The sequence below is a fragment of the Geotrypetes seraphini genome, chromosome 16 (genome assembly GCF_902459505.1).
Source record: "Geotrypetes seraphini chromosome 16, aGeoSer1.1, whole genome shotgun sequence".
NCBI lineage: Eukaryota > Metazoa > Chordata > Amphibia > Gymnophiona > Dermophiidae > Geotrypetes > Geotrypetes seraphini.
In genome coordinates, this window is record NC_047099.1 from 39,271,019 (window position 1) to 39,291,904 (window position 20,886).

The 20,886-nt window shown below is 41.4% G+C and overlaps 1 protein-coding gene across 6 annotated transcripts in view; it reads right to left on the bottom strand.

Annotated features, from left to right (window-relative positions):
- Positions 1-20,886, bottom strand: part of RPRD2 (regulation of nuclear pre-mRNA domain containing 2) — a 95,932-nt gene that overhangs the window by 53,327 nt on the left and 21,719 nt on the right. For 5 of the 6 annotated variants that reach the window (XR_004537238.1, XR_004537240.1, XR_004537239.1 and 2 more), the window contains exons 2-7: positions 16,911-17,040; positions 6,205-6,305; positions 5,891-5,962; positions 4,766-4,818; positions 3,212-3,338; positions 2,135-2,310 (exon numbers count right to left, since the gene is read on the bottom strand). Coding sequence is in view for 2 of the 6 variants with exons in the window: in XM_033924058.1 (XP_033779949.1) it covers positions 2,135-2,310; positions 3,212-3,338; positions 4,766-4,818; positions 5,891-5,962; positions 6,205-6,305; positions 16,911-17,040 (659 nt within the window). In the remaining 4 variants the exon portion in view is untranslated. The remainder of the gene's footprint in view (positions 1-2,134; positions 2,311-3,211; positions 3,339-4,765; positions 4,819-5,890; positions 5,963-6,204; positions 6,306-16,910; positions 17,041-20,886) is intronic. The other variant, XM_033924059.1, reaches the window with a different exon arrangement.

The following is a 20,886-nucleotide window of genomic DNA, read 5'->3' on the forward strand; positions in this document are numbered from 1 at the left end:
GTACCAATTTATGACTGAATGAAACACTAGGTTCTTACCTTGCTAATCTTTGAGTGATAAGACAGAGGATTCTGTACAAAAGCTATTTCCCCTTAGCCATGAACCTGCAAAAGGGTATCTCTAAGACTGAATTCCTCCTTCTGCAGTGGACAACAGATCCCTCTTCAGATGGTCCCAAAGCAATCAAATTCCACTGAAAGAAAAGAAAAGCTTCCCCAGCAACAAACTATATTCTGCTCTGTAACATATGATAAAACAACAATGATTGAGAAACATTTACCATATATACTCGAATATAAGTCGAGACCCCTGTTTTTCCCCTCAAAAAGGAGGAAAAATGGTTGACTCAAATGTAAGTCAGGCCTTGCCAGGATCTGCACCCATCACCCCCTCCCTCCCCTGCCTGGCTCTTCACCAAGCCCCCTTCCTTCCATTCCCTGTCAGGCTCTGCATCCAGCCTCCTCCCTGCCAGGTACTGCACGCAGTCCTTCGCTCCTTCTTCTGTCAGGCTCTGCACCCAGCCCCCTCCCTACCAGGCACTGCACACAGCCCCCTTCCCTCCCTCCCTGGCTCTCCACCCTGTTTCCCCGTCTCTCCCCTGTCCATCGTACCTCCTCTGCCGCTGGAATCCCTGGTGGTCTAGGATGTAACGAGCAGGAGTGAGCTTTCAGTGCTCCAGCCCCGCTGCTAACCTGGTCAGTCATTGCTGCAAGTTCTGGCTTCAGCCACTGAGCAGGAGTGCGCTTTGGCCTTACTGGGTCAGACCAATGGTCCATTTAGCTCAGTATCCCGTCTGGCTGCCGGTCAGGTGAACTTCGACCATTGACTTCTACCCTCAAAGTTCTTGCGATGCACCAGGGGGAGAACCTTTGCAGTCGACTCTCTGATATCCAGAGAGTTGTTACACAGGGGCCCCATAGCCTGTGCTCAAGCCACTGATAAATCATAAGGCGAGCAGCTCCCAGGAAAATGGACTCTGAACTCCTGAAGGAACACAAAGCAGATTGGCTCCACAGGTACTCAGAGAGATTGGCCTGGCAGCAGCAGTCCACTTACGTGGGACTGCATTCTTTCCACAGTGAAGCCAGTCAAAAAAGGGGACCTCCGAGCACCAAAGACACACAGGAAAAAGTCCAAATGCAAAACACCCAAAAATAAGCAGAGCAGATCAGAACACACCTTCTGAGTTCATTTGCAGAAGGAAAAACTGAAAGGGCTGTTCTCCACTGCAGAAGGGGAGGAGTTCACGGCTAAGGGGAAGTAACAGCTTTTGTACAGAATCCCATGTCTTTGAAACCGAATACTAATTAATATTACACTACTTTTTTTTTTAATGGTTATGATGAGTTTACAGATCACTATAGTTGACACTAGATTTTTTTGCACCTACTTTAACATTTTGTAATGGTCGGTGGACAAAAAAATTCAAAAAAACAGTTGTATTAATTTAACACTAAAGGAACCATTTTATCTTGCACAGAAAATGGACTATATCTTTCAATGGCAAAAAAGAGGATACCAAGTGTCTCATTTATAAACAGGAATAATTTATGCCTGTAAGTTTTGTTAGTAAATTAATAAGTTGTCTTTTAGCTAAATCACCAGATTAGTTCAGCAGTTAGTTTGGGAAGAGGTATTATGCGGATACAGTTTAGGTGAATGGTGAAAAATAAAACAGTTGACTGCAACTTTACATATTTAACTGTGATGATATACCAAAGCTCAGAAGTCAGCACACGATTAAAAGCACTAGAATATCTTATTCACCATTCAAGACTTCAGAGATGCTGCTTGCTCAAGAAATGACAACTCCGGTCCTCGAGGGACGGAATCCAGTTGGGTTTTCAGGATTTCCCCAATGAATGTGCATGAGATCTATTTGCATGCACTGCTTTCAATGAATGTTCATTGGGGAAATCCTGAAAACCCGACTAGATTCCAGCCCTCGAGGTCCTGGACTAGGACCAGCACTTTACCAGTTTGCAGTAATCCACACAACTATCATTTCTCATGGGGATGGAAAAATTATGTTCTTACCTGTTAATTTTCTTTCCTTTAGACGCAGCAAATGAATCCAGAGACCAATGGGCTCTGGATTCATCTGCTACTGTTGCTAAGGAAAGTGGATACTTACATTTACTACCACCTTGACTTCTTTATATTGGGCTTCATAGAATATACCAGCATTCTCAAGCGTCTCTGTTAAAGATGGGCCATTTTTCACTTGCTTGTCTAAGCCATTTACAAACTCCTCAAGCTTGGCACTTGCTTCCTCAAAGTCTTTGGAGAACTTCTTCCCTCCTGCTTTATCTAAAAAGTGCACAGTACTTAAGAATCAGACTTTAAACATATAACCATTCTCAAATAATCACACTGAACATTAGTACACATGTTAGAGGTCTCTTCCTATCTTGATTTTAGAAAATTGTTAAAGACTCAACTCTTTGATAGGCTGGTATCTTAACGCATTCTGCTTCATTTTTTCAACTTGATGTATTTTATCTGTTCTATGTATTACTTCTTTCCCTGCCATGCTGGTATTTTCTGCATTATATTGTAAATGCTTTCTGTCTTTAAGTCCATTATTCTAATTTGTATTTTATCTGTATCCCATGTATTAGCTCAACTTGTTGTGAACTGCCTAGAACTTTTTTGGTATGGCGGTATATAAGAATAAAATTATTATTATTATTCTGCCTTTGCCACCACTTTAATTCCAAGAAGGTTGGAGAATGCATTAAAAAAGGGAAGGCAGAACCAAAATGTTCCCAGTTCTACATCCTCTATCCTCCTTAGCTCCTAGTCTGTATTCTTTAAACTTTTCAACCAAAAGAAAGAAAGCTCCTGCCACATCAGTACTTCAGGTGCCAAGATAAGAGGTGAAGAAAACTGATAAACAGAAGACCCAGTACACACGAGTACAATCGCTTTCATCCATATTCACTATGACTATCCTGAAAACCTAACTGGCTAGTTCTGTTTTCGGGTCAGGTTTGGGAAACACTGAAAAAGGAGTGATTGCTATACTCAATTAATACTCTGCTTGCCTGAATCTTTTTGGAGTCTTTACATCCTTTCTTGGAGTTGCCTTCTGCTAGGTCAGGAAGAACAAGGTAACCATAGAGGACTGCACTCCAACATCCACCACTTTGCACCTTGTTCCCTGAGATAACTTGTGAACTGTTGAGCAATGAACCGAGGTTGCTTTTACCTTTCAAGCGTTTCAGTGTTTCTGTGCTACACACATCTACCCTCATGGTGGAAAGTTGCTTCTCCTTCATTTCTATCTGATCTTCTGTATGTTTATATGCAACCAATGCATCCATGAGAGACTGTGGCTGGAAAAGAAGAACAGTAGCACACTATGTACTATGGATAAAACCAATCAATACTTTTATCATCATCTCTTTCACATAGATTAGAAAGAAACAACAATGTGAAACAAACCCAGGAGCAATGTTTCCACTTCATATGGTGATGGCAGCCTCAGTAATAGCCATTTTCCCAGTGCCTTCTAATAAGAAGGAAATGAACACAATGGGGGTAACAATCGGCCTACAGTGGTCAGCATCTTTTAAACAGCAGCCAATGTAGGATTTTTATACCCTAGTATTCAGCAATAGATCATACCTGAATACTGGGGCCAAATATATGAAGCAGCCACTGGCACTTATCTGGGTAGCAGCAATGTTGAGATCAGTACATGAATAACTAACTGGATTAAGTTAAGACAGTCTTTTTGCTATTCTAACAGACTCCACAGGCTCTCGAAGCAATATGCCTTGCTTGATTTAGGGGGCAAGGCTTACTGCTGAGGCTCCTCTAAAAAAATATGGGGAGGTGGAGGAAGTGGGGGGAGGGACCCCGCTCGTGACCCGCCGGGTTTGACACCCCCGAGGTCGGACGAACCCCCAAACAGAGTCCGTCCAAGCTCCGTCCGGCTAAAAACAGGGACAATAAACCTCTAAACAAATTCCAACAGCCCTACCAAGGGAGATGGGTACAGATCACTCAACACCTGCTGGAGACTGAAAGAAGACTGAGGGAAATAGAGAGGAGGGGCTAGGATATACTGTCCCAAAGTTTTGTTTTCAGTCTCCACCTGCTGGTCATGATTAGATATATACCCAATCGTAAAGTTAACCTCTACTGGTCTGGAGAGTGCTAAAGAAGTAAGGTTTCTCAGGACTGACAGCTGAGATCTGAACTGACCTTTCAGTAGGAAAGCCAACTACTAGGATGCCAAAGTACTAGATGTGTTAATATAATGCACGCACTGCAGATTATCATTCGCCCTAATAAAGGTTCCCAGCACACTAAAGCATTCTAATCCTGCTGCAGCTCCTTGTGACCTTCGGCAAAGTCACTTAAATTTAAGATTGTGAGTCCACTAGTGACAGGTACAAAACTGTGCATATCTAGCAGTGTTATAGAAATGAACGGTAGTTAATAATGTTTTTATTGAGTCTGAAATTGTGTTTTGCCTGTACTTTGCCATGTATTTCTGCTGTGCTCCTATTGGCAGAGCGAAATGAAAATAGATAATGGATCAATTACACAGCAAACTACAGTGATGCTCAAGTAGTGTGAAAATTCTGTCTTTCGTAATTAGATTGTAAGTTCTTTCGAGCAGGGTCTCTCTCTCGTGTGTTTAAGGTACAGCGCTGCGTGCGTCTGGTGGCGCATTAGAAAACAATAATTAGTACTTCTCTTTTGCACGAGTTTAGTTATTGGACATCTTTCATCAGCCACTTTTGGAACTTACTCTGAATTCAGCAACAATCTTGGATTTCAGCACTGCTTTTGGATTTTCAGCTGCTGTAGGAAGCAGAGGATTAACAAGTTACAGCACTACAGTAAACACAACCCAGAGCTCTATTTCTCCTCTGAACAAAGATGCACACAGACACACAAAACACAGCATGCACCTCATGCAAGAGATCCCATTTTCCTGAAAGAGGGATAGAATTTGAGAACACTTTGACTTGACAAGCTAATGAAACCCGATTAAGTCTTCTAATCAAAAGAGAAATTAATGGCACTCAAGTTTCATTATTAAATATAAGCTTTCAGGGCTGGCAAAAGGAAAACTGCTGGCATTTGCCTATGAATCAGGTACAGGAAAATACATACTGCACCTGAATATAAGTTGCCTTGCATGAACTAAACATTACAGTGACTGGCTCAACTTTTACAGATTTTCCTTTGGAGTGTAGCACCAATAAGAGGCAAATTGAAGCAACAGACTGGCTCGTTCTGAGAAGCTCCACCATCACTTTTATAGCTATATACAGCAATGTTGGACACGAGTGGTGGACACCTGAAATGCTCTCCCAGAGGAGGTTATTGCGGAATCCACCGTTCTAGGATTTAAAAGCCAACTAGACGCACATCTCCTTACGAGAGGCATAGAGGGATATGGGTGACTAAAATTACACCAGGTGTACACCTGGCTGGGCCTCCGCGTGTGCGGATCGCCGGACTTGATGGACCGAAGGTCTGATCCGGAGATGGCAATTCTTATGTTCTTATGCTGTGTGGCATACAAAAGGCCCTAAAATCCTTCAAATGAAAAATATTATCCAAAACAAAGCAGAGCAAAAGTATCATTCAAACGTTGACACAGAGCCTTTATAAACCTTTCCAGACAGTGTCTCTCAGAAGATAGTTTATAAGCCAACAAGAGATTGTTCAGGTATTCTGTCAACTGAAGCAGAAAGGAGACTTAACAGCTGATTTAACAGTCCGTTTTGTGAATAGCCAAATTGCAGACATCTGCCAACATCTAGTTTAATTGATCAGCTGTGCTTTCAATATGTCAAACTACCAATTTAATAGAGGCCTTTAGATCTGGAGTAACAAGCAGAGATTGCTATGGCCTGTATCTCACCTCCTTCCGCTCCTCTCTCAGCTACCTTGGTCCGTCCACTCTTGCTCCTCTCTCGTCTCCCCCATCCCGTGTCTTATACAAAGAAAAAACAAAAAAGCAAAAAAAAAACCAAAAAAACTTCAAACCTACCCCCTAGGGTAATACAGATCCTTGCAGTTTCAAGGGGCCACTAGCAAAAATTCTTTTATTAGAATTAAGCACTGAACATTACCAAATGCAATTAAGATTCTTAGCAAATGCCCGATTGCACAGGATTTGAAATTCTGAGAATTTAAATTCATGAGAAAAAGGGGAAAACGGAGTAAAACACTTACTTAAACCAGTCCGGAACATTGCAATTGTCTTTTCAGGGTACACACTTCTGTCTTCCCAGATTTTAAATATCCGTTCTACGGATTTAGAAATGGAGGCATCCCTACCGATCACAAAAAAGAACATACATTTTAACAGTCAGTAAAAATTTGTGTCATCACCAAGCAAAATGATCAAAATTTTCATGCCAAAAGTTGGAAAGATATTTCAGCTTTTACCACTCTCTCCGCACAAACCACGCAACAATTTTTAATTATACTGTTTAAGAAGGCAACTCATCAAGTTCTGTGGTGCATAAATGGCTAAAAATGTAAAAAAAGGGAGACAAAATTTTTTTCTGATATATTAGTGAAAGGAGGAAGATGAAAAATGGAATTGCGAAACTAAAAGATGCTAGGAACCACTAAGTGGAGAGTGATCAGGAAAAAGCAAACATGCTAAACAAATACTGCTGTTCTGTGTTCACGGACGAAAATCCTGGAGAAGGACCGAGATTTTCTGGCAAAGTTTAGACACAAAAATGGAATAGATTCTGTGCCATTCACGGAGTGTTTATGAGCAACTTGAAAAACTGAAGGTGGACAAAGCAATGGGACTGGACGGGATCCATCCCAGGATACTGAGGGAGCTCAAAGAGGTTCTGGTGACGGGAGTGGTTCATGGGGATTGTAGAAGAGCAGATGTGGTCACTATTCACAAAAGTGGTTGCAGAGATGAAGCGGGAAACTAAAGGCTGTTATTGGAAAAATAATGGAACCTGAATTTTTTGATTGGGTGACCAGAGAATTGGATAAAGGACCTATGCTAGATGTAATTTACTTAGATTTCAGCAAAGCCTTTGACACGGTTCCTCATAGGAGGCTCTTAAACAAACTTGACGGGCTGAAGGTAGGACCCAAAGTGGTGAACTGGATTAGAAACTGGCTGTCGGACAGACGCCAGAGGGTGGTGGTTAATGGAAGTCGCTCGGAGGAAGGAAAGGTGAGTAGTGGAGTCCCTCAGGGTTCGGTGCTGGAACCAATCCTGTTCAATATGTTTGTGAGTGACATTGCTGAAGGGTTAGAAGGAAAGGTTTACCTTTTTGCAGATGATACCAAGATTTGTAACAGAGTAGACCCCAAGGAGGGAGTAGAAAACATGAAAAAGGATCTGCAAAAGTTAGAGGAATGGTCTAATGTCTGGCAACTAAAATTCAATGCGAAGAAATGCAGAGTAATGCATTTGAGGATTAATAATCAGAAGGAACCGTATATGCTGGGAGGTGAGAGGATTATATGCACGGACGGGGAGAGGGACCTTGGGGTGATAGTGTCCGAAGATCTAAAGGCGAAAAAACAGTGTGACAAGGCGGTGGCTGCTGCCAGAAGGATGTTGGGCTGTATAAAGAGAGGCGTAGCCAGTAGAAGGAAGAAGTTGTTGATGCCCCTGTACAGGTCGTTGGTGAGGCCCCACTTGGAGTATTGTGTTCAGTTTTGGAGAGGTGAAGGATTAAGAAGACTTGAGGCAGTCCAGAGGAGGGTGACAAAAATGGTAGGAGGTTTGTGCCAAAAGACTATGAGGAGAGACTGGAAGCCCTGAATATGTATACCCTAGATCAGTGTTTTTCAACCTTTTTTGGGCAAAGGCACACTTGTTTCATGAAAAAAATCACGAGGCACACCACCATTAGAAAATGTTAAAAAATTTAACTCTGTGCCTATATTGACTATATATAAAGCAATTCTCTTGAATAGGAATCAAATAAACACAAAGAAAGTATTTTATAATTACTTTCTTATGAAATATTAAGTAAACAGAATAGTGAAAAATTATAAAATACTTTATTCAGTGCGAAACCTGGGCCTGTTTGGCTGGAATCGAAGAAAGACACACACGTAGCTCTTCGTCAACAGCTCTCAGTCTCTCTCTGTATTTGGTTTTTATAGCATACAAAAATAGACAAATATACCCTCCATCCTTTTTATTAAACCACAATAGCAGTTTTTAGCGCAGGGAGCTGCGCTGAATGCCCAGCGCTGCTCTTGACGCTCATAGGCTCCTGCGCTAAAAACCACTATTGCGGTTTAGTAAAAGGTGACCATATTGTAAAATATAGACAGCAGATATAAATTCAGAACTGTGCATAGTAAGTGAAGGGAAGTTTTCATCTCTGGGAATTTACCCAGTTAACTATTAAGTTATTTGGGCAAATTCCTTTGAAAACTGTGGTAATACTGCCTCCACTTTGCTAAATTTAAAATAAAATCATTTTTCCTACCTTGTCTGGTGATTTCTGGTTGCACTTTCTTCTTCTGACTGTGCATCCAATCTTTCTTCCCTTCTATCAGCCTGTATGCTTTCTCTCCTCCACACCTCATTCCCTCCCCCAACTTTTTCTTCCTCTCTCCCTGACCTTTCTTTCTTTTTTTCTGTTTCTCTTCTTTCCTTCTGTTTCCCTGCCTGCCCCCTTTCTTTCTTTCTCCCTGCCGTTCCCCAAGCCACTGCCGCTGCCATCGGGGAACAGGACCCACCAATGGATAACAGGCCCCAAAGCCGACGCCTGTTCTCCCTGACGTCAATTCTGCAATCGGAGAGGAAGTTCCGCCCAGCCAGGCAGCGATTGGCTGGCCCGAACTTCCTCGCCGACTGCAGAATTGACGTCGGGGAGAAGAAGACTTATCGGCTCGATAGATTAATCGCCAAGACAAAGTGAGTCCTGGGTGATCGACTCACTTTGCCTTGGCGAGCTACTGGCGCCCCTGCCTCGGGCCCCCTGTCAGCTCCGGGCTCCTGAATGCAGGACTGGTAGTACTGCCCTGATGGCGGCCCTGCGGCACACCAGGCAACATTTCGCGGCACACTAGTGTGCCACGGAACAGCGGTTGAAAAACACTGGGTTAAATATTACATCGGGGAGTGCTAGGGAGGTAAAATTCCTAGACATCATAAATGACTGCTTCTTGGAGCAACTGGTCCAGAAACCAATAAGAGGGGAAGCTATTTTAGATTTGGTCCTTAGTGGGTGTAGTAGAGGAGTTAACTGTGCTGGGTCCACTGGGAAACAGTGATCATAACATGATCAAATTTGAACTGATACTGGGAGGGACACTGCAAAAGAAATCTACTGTAGAGGTATTTAATTTTCGAAAGGGCGACTATAATAAAATGAGGAAAATGGTTAAAAAGAAGCTAAAAGGATCAGTTTCAAAGGTTAGGACTATAAACCAGGCGTGGATGTTATTTAAAAATATCATCGTGGAAGCCTAGACCAGATGTATTCCACATCTCGGCACAGGTGGAAAGAAGAGGAAACGAGAGCCGGCAGGGGAAAAAGTGTGGTATAGTGCTTAAAGCTATAGCCCCAGCACTCTGGGGCTATGGATTCAAACCCATGCTGATCCTTCTGACCCTGGGCAATCACCTAATCCCCCCATTGCCCCAGGTATATTAGATAGATTTTGAGCTGGCCAGGACAAACAGGGGAAAATGCTTGAGTACCTGAATAAATTCATATAAACCGTTCTGAGCTTCCCTGGGAGAACGGTATAAAAAATTGAATAAATAAATGTTGCCTTTTTGTATGCCTATAGTATTCACAATACACTTCTTTCTTCTCTTCATATTTCTCTAGCATGTACCATATATACTCGAATATAAGTCGCAGGAGCCAGTAAGGAAGCCGGCTCAGCGCCGAGAAGCAGCATCAAATCGTGCTGCTGCTCGTACAGCTCATATGAAGGAATTGGATCACGCAGCCAGTAGCAGTGGGGCAGGAATTTGAAAAGCTTGCTCCTGCCTGCTGCACCTCAACCAGTGATCGGCAGAGGTATGATAGGGCAGGGAGGAAGAGGGGGGCAGAGCCTGGCAGCCTTAAAAAATTCTGGGAGGGGGCATTGACCCGAATATAAACCGGGACCCCCGGTTTATATTTGAGTATATATGGTACTTAAATACTTCTTTCTTTGATACTATAATTAGATTGTGAGCCCACTGGGAAAAGGGAAAATTTTCTAATTAAAAATATAACCCTCATTTCTAACGTATTAGTTTTGTAAACCGCTTAATACTCATGAGCAAGTGTTATATCAAATATAATAAATCTCTCAAGTTTTCTCTAAATGCAAATTTAAATCTCCCAATAAAATCAAATTAGTAAAAGTTGTAAAATAATATGTTATTGTATCGTATAATTTCTGATAAACAGTTGACCAAACGCCCGTTGGCCTGTAGATCAGAATTAGACCCAAATTACTGGAGAAGTTTATATTGTCAAGTCAACAAATCATTATTTCCAATTGTGATTCCATTATTGTCTCTAGCAATGTAACTGAATAAAATCCTTAATAGATTAAAGCCAAATCTCCACCTCCTCTTGTCTCAGACTATGAAACATTTTGTAACCCAAATGACAAACTTCTAGCACTACTGAGGAATTTTGATCTGTAATGCATGAAAACCATAAATGTAAAGCCTACTTGAGAATCTGCAATTAAATCTCGAACTAATAATGCCTTATTGCAAATGGACCATGCATCAAAATAACAACAATGGATAGGTCTATGATCCTCTGCTTTAACTGTTCTCATCTCTGGCACAATTAAATTCTCTGCTTTACTATTTCTAATATTCCTATCTTTAACTTTCCATTCCCTTATCAAACACTGACTATCGAATTGGTCAGATTTCTCTCTATCAAAAGGTCTATATTTTACACATTTATTATTTGTTACCAACACAGGTGTAGTTGAAATCACTTGTCTCTCTCTCAAGGAAGTCCCCTCCCCAAAACCTAATAAACAAAACAAAACAAACCATAGAAACATGATGATAGATAAAGGCCAAATGGCCCATCTAGTCTGCTCATCCACAGTAACCATTACCTCTTTCTCTCTCTCAGAGATCTCATATACCAATCCCAGACCCTCTTGAATTCAGAGACAGTCTCCGATTCCACCACCTCTTCCAGGAGACTGTTCCACACATCTACCACCCTTTCCGTAAAAAAGTATTTCCTCAGATTACTCCTGTGCCTATCACCTCTTTACTTCATCCTATGCCCTCTCATTGTAGACTTTCCTTTCAAATGAAAGACTCGACTCATGCACATTTATATTACATAGGTATTTGATGCCTTGGACAAAAAAAAATTTATTTGTTTTGTGGAAACTTTGCACTATAAAATCCTATAATTTTTTAGGCCACTAGTACAATTTTTGGTTTTAAGTACACTGGATTATTGCAACATTATCTATCTGGGTTCTTATAAGAAGATTATTAAAAGGATGAGAGTTATTCAAAATACAGGAGTGCATTTAATTTTGATTTTGAAAAAAATCAGAACATGTAACACTTTGCTATCAAAAGTTACACTTGCTTCCGGTAGAAGAGAGACTAATTTTTAAATTTGCTTACTTATGTTACAAAACACTTTTTGGTTTTGCTCCAAGTTATCTTCTAAAACACTTTGAATTGCCTGAACTTAAGTCAACGTACCTGGAGTATAATGAAACTTGCTTAAAACTATTACTGAGAAAGGTACAATCCAAATCCAAAACCCTACAAATGTCACCCAGGACCTGAAGAGCAATTCTACATACCATAATATAGAATAACCACAAATTAAAAATAGAAATACATAGAAAAACATTAAATAGAATCCCAAAGCAGCCACAATGCAACACCAATGAGAAAGAGAAAAAGTGATATCCCCCTGAACTGCGCAAAATATAAAGATAAGACAGGCATAAAATTCAAAAACTGAGGGCTAGACGCTTTCGCCTCCATAGAGCTTGCGTTAGTATTTTTCGTGTACCGCACGCTAAAAACGCTAGCACACCTTAGTAAAAAGAGCCCTGACATTTGCTGTCTAATTCAGGAAAAAACTGTTCAATTTGATTCAATTTTGTCAATTGAATCGATTTTTCCAGGCTCTGGTTTCTCCTTGTCTTCCATTAACTCGCTTGCCAGGGTCTCCTACCCATCTGACATATTCTTTCCTTGTGCTCACCATCCATTTTCCATCGCTGTACCTTCCCTTCCCTCTCCTCCTCCCTGTACATATAGCACCTCTCCCCCAAGGATCAAGCACCCTTCTTTCCTTCTCACCACCTTATCTCTCTTCCCTTCCCTCACAAGCCCCACCCCACCTATGTGGCCAGCACCTGTACTGTCTCTCTCTTTCTTTCAGTCCCCCACTCCACATCAACAGCATGCTCTATCTTCTCTTTCCTCCAGGCTCCCCTCCACTCAATGTGGCAAGCACCCTCTCTCTTTTCTCTTCCCCTCCAACTCCCCCAAACCCATCTGGCCAGCACCCTCTCTCTCTTCCATTTTCTCCAGCCTTCCTACCCCATGTGACCAGCACCCTCTCTCTTCTCTTCCCTTCCCTCCATCACACCTCATCCATGTAGATAGCACCTTCTATTCCCTTTCCTTTAGCCATCCCCCACCCCATGCAGCCAGCACACACCCTCTACTCCTTCAGTCACCCTCTACTCCTTCAGTCACCAACACCATCACTACCTCTTCCTCTCTTTTCCCTTCCCACCAGTTCCAGCCTCAGTCAGTCAACTTCCCCCTCCTCACCACCACTGCAGGTCCAGCATCCTCTCTCCCTTCCAGGTCTTTGCTCCAGTTTTCAGCACACCATCCCAGGACCATAAGTGGCAACAAACTCTCCCCCTCATGGGTCCGAGTCCAACAGAAGCAGTGGTGGCAGCAGCAGCAGTGCCCCCCCTCCTCCCTACAAGTCCAACGACAGAAGCCACCCATTCCTTCAAGTTCACTTCTCAGCTTTCGCCATCGCTCTGCACAAGCCTGCTCTTGAGCTTTCCCTCTGTTGAAGTTCTTCCTTCTGTAATTTCCTGTTTTGCAAAACAAGAAGTTAAATTAGAAGGAAGGACTCTGGCAATGGTAAAACCCAAATGTAAGCCCGTGAGGAATGGCGAGTCCATGTTTTTTGGGGTTTTGTTTTTTTTAAACAAACCAATTCAGCTAAAATGAATCAGCAAATCAATTCAAATTGTAAATCGAGCAGCTCTAGTTTCTACTACAGAAGAAATGTGGTCCTTGAAGTTCAGTGCATCATTGAGTATTGTAAACTGCTTTGGGTAAATCTCTTTGTGAAAAAGGCGGTTAAGTCCAAATAAAATAAAACACAAAGAAGTTTAGTTGTTCATTGTAAGGAAAATGTAAGAAAGAGAAAATTGCGAGAGGGAAATACAAAGCAACAATTCTGATAATATTTTATTTTAAAAATGTAAACTCCGCACATACCTATGCAGATTACATCATAACACACATCATAAAAGAACACTATAAAATCACAAAGAAAAATCCCAGAATAAAATCCCAAGCACTCAAAAAGCTTGTACAAACAGATGAGTTTTCAACAATTTCTTGAAGTTACATTTATACTGCCGCAGCCATCCTGGAAGTTTATTCCACTATAAAAGGAGCTACATATGAAAATAACCCATTCTATTAAAATTCTACCAAAAAGAGCTTCATTCCTCATTCCGATCTTAATCTCCGATTGGGGCAATCAATATAAAGATAACAGCTGTTTCAAGACAGCAGTAGCATCATCATACAACACTTGTTGCACCAAAACTACAATCCAAAATGTATTTAAAACATCAATCAGCAGCCAGTGTAACCTTTTTAATAATGGTGTAATATGTTCTATCCTGGATATACCAGTCACCAATCTTGCTGCTGTATTCTAAACCAATGCCTTATACCTTGTGGCAGTAATTCCAAGGTAAGAGAGATCTCGACGAAAAAAGGACTCCCAGAGCCACAGGCCAGAGACACAGCAAGAAAATCCACCAAGCTGCCGACATTGCATCAGCTTTAAGGAAATCTCCGGCTATACTGGCCTGACCACTATCGGCGGCAGAAGAATCCCGGGGCCTCCCTGCAGCCACCTGCATTAAGAAAGCCCTGTATCCAGGGGCTGCTATTTACCTGGATACAGGTTCAGGAGAAGTTCCACAGCATGAAAATTCCTCTCTTAGGAAAACTTTCTGTCCTGCTACTTGTTACCATAAATAATTTGGACACAAAACGCTGTGAGCTACTAAGAGCAGACATTTGAGTTTATTTATTTAAAATATGTAAAGCAAAAAATAACAGTATTCTTTTGTATCCAAGGGAGAAAAGAAAACACTTTAAAATCTCCTGACCTTTTCTCCCAAGCACAGCTGTTAAACCCTAAATGTTTATATTCTCTCTGACATCATTCTGTAGCAATTAGCATACAATAGCCTAAACCAGTGTTCTTCAACTTTTTTACACCTATGGACTGGTGGAAATAAAATAATTATTTTGTGGACCGGCAAACTACTAAGACTGAAATAAAAAACCCCATCTCCGCCCCGTCCCTGCGAGCTCGGTCCCCGCTCCGTCCCCACAAACCATCTGATCCCATCCGCACAAGCCTCAAATTATGATTTGATATTAATGTATTTTATTAAAGTATACAAAGAAACAATATTCTGTATAATTGTCATTTTATAAATACAAATAATACAGAGCAAGGAAAACCAAAACCCGTCTCCCCTCCCCTTCACATATATTCCCTCTCTGCTATCAAGAAAACTGAATAAGCCAAATTATTACAGAATGCTACATTTTATTAAATTTTAACTTGATATACAAGTACATACAGTATACACGCGTCATATCATCACAACTGAGCCGATGGTTCTTCTCTCTGATGCTGCAGGAGTGTAGTGACTGTTCTAAATGAGCGAGGTCTTGCAATACAAGTACATATAGTATTTTGTATTAAAGTTTTTGGGTTGTGGAATGAATCGTCTGATTTTCCATCATTTCTTATGGGGAAATTCACTTTGATATACGAGTGTTTTGGATTACAAGCATGTTTTCTGAAATTATGCTCGTAAATCAAGATTTTACTGCATATCAGATTTTAAATATGTATCCTGCAAGAGCTGGTGTTAGACATAACTGGGGATTGCAAAGTCCAGGCTGTGCTTCTTTAGCTTCCAGCTGGCTTAGGACTTTCTCTGACCAGGGGACAGGTGCCCTAGTTTCACTCCCCTAACACTACTCCTGACATGTGCGACTACGGTATTCTGTTAGCATGATTTTTCTGTGTAGCATTCTGTAGTAATTTGGCTTATTCAGTACTCTCAATAATGGATGAGATATCTGTGAAGGGGAGAGGAGACAGGGATTTTGTTTATCCTTGCTCTGTATTATTTGTGTTTATAACATAACCATGACAGTTGTACACAATAGTGTTTCTTTTTATTTATTTTATTTTTAAAAATGTATTGACCCCTAATTCTAAGCTTAGGAACATACATAATATTCACACAAATAAGTTCAATATAAAATCATAACTATTTGAGGCTTGTGCAGATGGGATCAGATGGTTTGCGGGGATAGGGACAAAGCTCATGGAGCCTGGGATCAAGCTCATGGGGACGGGACAGGGACAAATTTTTCCCACGTGTCATTATCTCTCTCTTTAATTTTTAAACTTTATTGAACCTCTTATAGCAATATACAAAAAGAAATGAGAACAAAATAGCATAAGGACATAAGATTACAAACAACTTTTCACAGTTTGTTCCGCCACTGATATACTGTCACTCTTCAGTCACTGTCACTGTCACTGTCACTTCAGTATACTGTCACTGATATACTTCACTATTGCCAAACAGTTCCTCCTACAAAAACAGTAGAAACCAAACAAGCAAGGATTCAATAAGGTCCCCCAGTCAACAACCCCGCCATCACCTAACCTCTTCCTCCCTCAACACATATCATTCTCCAGACAGTTAGTGTGGAGAATGAATCCCAAGTGGGAAACAAGATCCTTAGGGTTTCTTTGGCTGAAATTTCTCACTTCATGTAACAAAAGGGGTCCAAAAACCTTCTGAAAGCTGGTGAGCCTATTTCTGCGTAGGGCAGTTAATTTGGACATCAAATAAATATGATTTACTTTATAAAGGACAGCATCTAAGAGCAGATCTCTCATTTTCCATGCAGCTGCCACCAGCGAACAGGGAGCCCATCGATAGGAAAAGAAGGTCTTTAGATTCTCCCTTTCAAGAACTGTGAGAGAAAGCTCCAAAATTTCCGATTTGATTGCATTAACTTTAAATCCCGATATGCTCCCATATAGGTCCGTAAGCTTAGTTACTTCTGGTAAGGATTTGCAGGGGACTGATAGAATGAATAGGATATCATCTGAAAACAATAGGATTTTTTGCTCCACTCTTCCACATCTCAAACTCCGGATTGCCGGATTCTGACGCACTAATTGGGCCAGGGGTTCCATCACCAGAGCAAAAAGCAACAAGGAAAGGGTACAACCCTGTCTCATCCCAGGACCCAATTGGAAGCTTTCTGAATAAGCCATTTATTTTCAAATGAGCCAGTTGGATCCGCCAAATTAGATGGCATACCCAGCGAAAGTTGTCAGAAGTCTGTCGGCCTCTCACAAATCCAGATTGGTCATCCCTGTCCAATTGGGGCATGTAACGTTGTACTCAATTGGCCATAATTTTTGTAAAGATTTTGTAATCAACCTCCAGTAGCGAAATTGGTCACAGACAATCTGTGTAGCATAGACAGACATTCTACAATGTGTTCCAGACCACAAGGACTTCCATTTCTCAGCCACTACAATCAATCTACTAAACTGAAAACTAGAATTTAGCAAAATATTAGAACAAATAAAATTGTCACTTACTTCACCAATGTAGATGCTTCTGGCAGCACTTCTGCAAATGTTTCACGAAAGACAATTGCATTTTTCCTTTTACAGTTCTGTATAACATCATTAGCTACATAAAAGAGATTCAATCGATGTGGAAAAGCAGCTGGGAATACAAAATGGAAACAGAAAAATCAAAATCGGTACCCTAAATAAGTCAGTATATTTTAGTTTAGTGCAGTTTTACTATCTTTTATAGTGTTATCTGAAATACTGTGGGTCAATTTCTCCCACTTTTACTGATTAAGTAAAGCATTTGAAAAATACATTTAATGCTCCAAGGCATGTACTGTATAAATTTGTACAGGTATGAGGATGGTTTGAAAAGTTTGAGAGAAAAGCAGGTTAAACAATGTAGTACACTCCTCCCTCAATATTTGCGGGGGTTAGGGGTAGAGCCGGCCCACAAATATTGAAAATTTGCGAATAACTTTTGGGCCGACTTTGACCTACCCCCACTTCCCTTCCGCCTGGCATCCTGGACCTTACTTGGTGATCTGGTGGTCTTTCAGGGCAGGAGTGGTCTTCCTATGCTCCTGCCCAGTGCAAATCACTCATCCAAAATGGCTGCCGTGAGTTCCCGTAGTCTCTCAAGACTACGACGGGAACTCACGGCAGCCATTTTGGATGAGTGATCTGCAAGGGGCAGGAGCGTATGAAGATTGCTCCTGCCCCGAAAGACCGCTAGACCACCAGGTAAGGTCTGGGGAGGTCTGGGAGACGGGAGGGAGGTGAGGGTGATTCCGGTTTTAGGAAATCGCAAATAATCGAAATCACGAGTCCTATGAATCGGGAGGGGGAAGTGTAGTCACCATCAAGAAATATACACTTAGTCTAGTGAGTTTCCACTTTTTCGAATCATAGGAAAAATAGCTTATGAAAAAACTGGAAACTCGCTGAACTAAGTGTATAGTCCTCAATGTTGTTTAACTGCTTTTTTACCAAACTTTTCAAACCACCCTCATATTCCATGTGTATATGGGGCCATTTAGTATTACAAACAAGTGGATTATGTCACCTTTCTATCAGCAGATGGCAGTAGAGATACTGAATTATTCCAGCAACATCAGTATGAGGGCTGATGCACTTGAACACACAAAGCAAAATTAGGTCCAAAACAGAATTCAAGTCCAAAAGTTTCACAATATCCCCTCTCAAACCACTGCAGCAATGCATATTAAATTCATTCTATCAATAATATACATCAGACAAAGCAAACAAAAGAGCAGAGAACCGGCTAGACTTGTATGGCTATAAAATTTTATCTGAGGAAAAGAGATACAGAACCATGCAGGGACAGCCTGCAACTCGAACTCACAAACCGACACCACAGACATCACAACCACCTTGAAAAATAAGTTTCAAGGTGAGAACTTTAAAAGTGACCAGCCTTAAGCCTCAAAAGTATGGGCCCAACAAGACAGTCAACAATGGAGGATGTAACTACAGTATACTGCCCAGAAATCATACCACATCTGAGTATACTGCTCAAGAATGATGAGCAAGGAAAAATTATGTTCTTACCTGCTAATTTTCTTTCTTTTAAATGCAGCAGATGAATCCAGAGACTAGTGGGATAGTGCACATCTAAACAGCAGATGAAGACAAGAGAACTGATCTGCAGGTGCTCCTTTTAGATAAAACTCTTCCTGGCCAATTAGTATCGCTCCTTGCCAAAGCATCAGGATTAATCAAACTGCACAAGTAAAAAACTTCTTTCCCATAAACAATATCAATTAGAAAATAGCAGAAACCAACTATCAACCATAACACAAACCTGAATGTCCCTCGAGGGAACCAACAGCAGATAGTAAGAAAGGGTAGGGCTCTGGATTCATCTACTGTGTCTAAAGGAAATAAAATTAGCAGGTAGTAACAATTTTTCCTTCCTTAACGCCAGCAGTAGATGAATCCAGATACTAGTGGGATATAGCAAAGCATTCACTAATCCAGATGAGAAGCAAAAGCTGACTCCACAATAACTGAAACGCTAAAAGATGCATCTGCACACGCCGCCACATCCAACCAGTAATGTCTAGAAAATGTGTTCACGGAGGACCAAATTACTGCTCTACAAATTTCTTCCAAGGAAAAACCCCTTGGCTCAGCCCATGAAGTAGCGACCACTCTGAAGAGACATGATTGAGACGTTTAAGTATGTCACGGGTAGATGATATTTTCCTTCTTAGAGGACCCTCGGCCACAAGAGGACACCTGCTGAAAATAAAGGGCGGGAAGTTTCATGGCGACACCAGGAAGTACTTCTTCACCGAAAGAGTGGTTGACAGCTGGAATAAGCTCCCAGTACAGGCGATTGAGGCTAGCAGCGTGCCAGATTTTAAGAACAGATGGGATGCTCATGTCGGATCTCTATGAGGGAAAAGGTCATCAGAGAGCGATTAACTAGGGGGGTGGGTCAATGGAGTGGGAAGACTCGATGGGCCCTGGCCCTTTTCTGCCGTCACTTTCTATGTTTCTGTGTTTCTATGAATGTGTTGTATTCTCCTCCTACTAGAAGATAGAGGTAGAGAAATACATTTTTTCTAGTAACATTACTGGTATATAAGCTAGTGTCTCCTGAAATGCTCCAGTATGCCCCTGTCAAAGCAGAGGAAAGTCCAATATGACACACCCAAGCCCCATCTGACCACTGCAGTACAGTTAGCCATGTAACTGAATAAGCATTACTAGAGAGATAAATAATGCAATGAGTCCCATGAACTAAAGTCCTCCAGAGCAGTCTTGGCCTCGTACACTAAATTTTACCTTTCCTTATCGTCACTGCAATACCACTCTAAATGAATGGGATGTACCAAAGCAGGTAGTCTCTGGAAAAGGCAAGGTTTCATGAATGACCTCTCTGCCATAGGCAGAACACCCTCCTGACAAACACATCATCTCAATAATAAGCATGACATAAAAAAATAACTTCTATATCACAAATACCTTGCAGTTCGATACGGTATACAAAAGGATAAAACTAAACAGTAAATTACATTTAGATTACAGTAACAAAGCATAATCTACAAATACTTAAGAAAAAAATGGAGTGACAATCCTTAGTTATCTCCGCCCAGGCTTCTGCTCAAGAAGTTGCTTGTACCCAAGTAGAGTTTGTTCTCAACCTTTTGACACCTGCTTACTGCAAACTCCTGATAAAGATGATCACCTTTAGTAGAAAGGAGAAACCAGTAGATGGAAACCAAATCCGTCAAGGAGGATCAATTCCAAAACTTTGGAAAACAGCAGTTTTTAAGCTAGTTCTTAACAAGACTTCTCTCAATTCTCACTTGCCTGAACACTACCGACCTATTTCCAATTGTGCGTTCCATCAAAGATCACTGAACGAGTGGTTCTTGATCACCTTTTATATTTTATTGATAAACTTATGATAAACCCACACAGCAAATGAAGTGGCATCAGCGGCCCCAGTTCCCAGAGCAAGTCTCAAACTGCCTCTTAAGAATCATGTCCACCCTGCAGTCCTGAGCATCCTTCAGCATACCACCACCTTCGCTTGGGAGAGAAGTACGATTGGTGACCTGAGCGACCACTAAATCCAACTCTGACTGGTCAAAGAGCTGCTGGAATTCAGGAGCCATGAGATACTCAAAAGGAAACCTCAACAGGAGAAATAGCACTGCAACTCACTGAAGAGAAAATCTCAACAGGAGAAATAAGTGTCCAGTCACAGCCAGACTCCAGGAGCTAGTGGAATAGCGACCATCACCTGCTGGGAGATAGAGAATACTGGAGATGCAGGAGGCGTGCCAGCCAATAGGACCACCTGTTAATCAGTTTCTCTATCTCCGCCTGCTGGTAGATGTGGGCTATCCCCATTGGTCTCTGGATTCATCTGCTGCTGTTGCTAAGGAAATTATAATTAACATTTTCTCTGCATACAGCAGGGGTGTCAAAGTCCCTCCTCGAGGGCCGCAATCCAGTCGGGTTT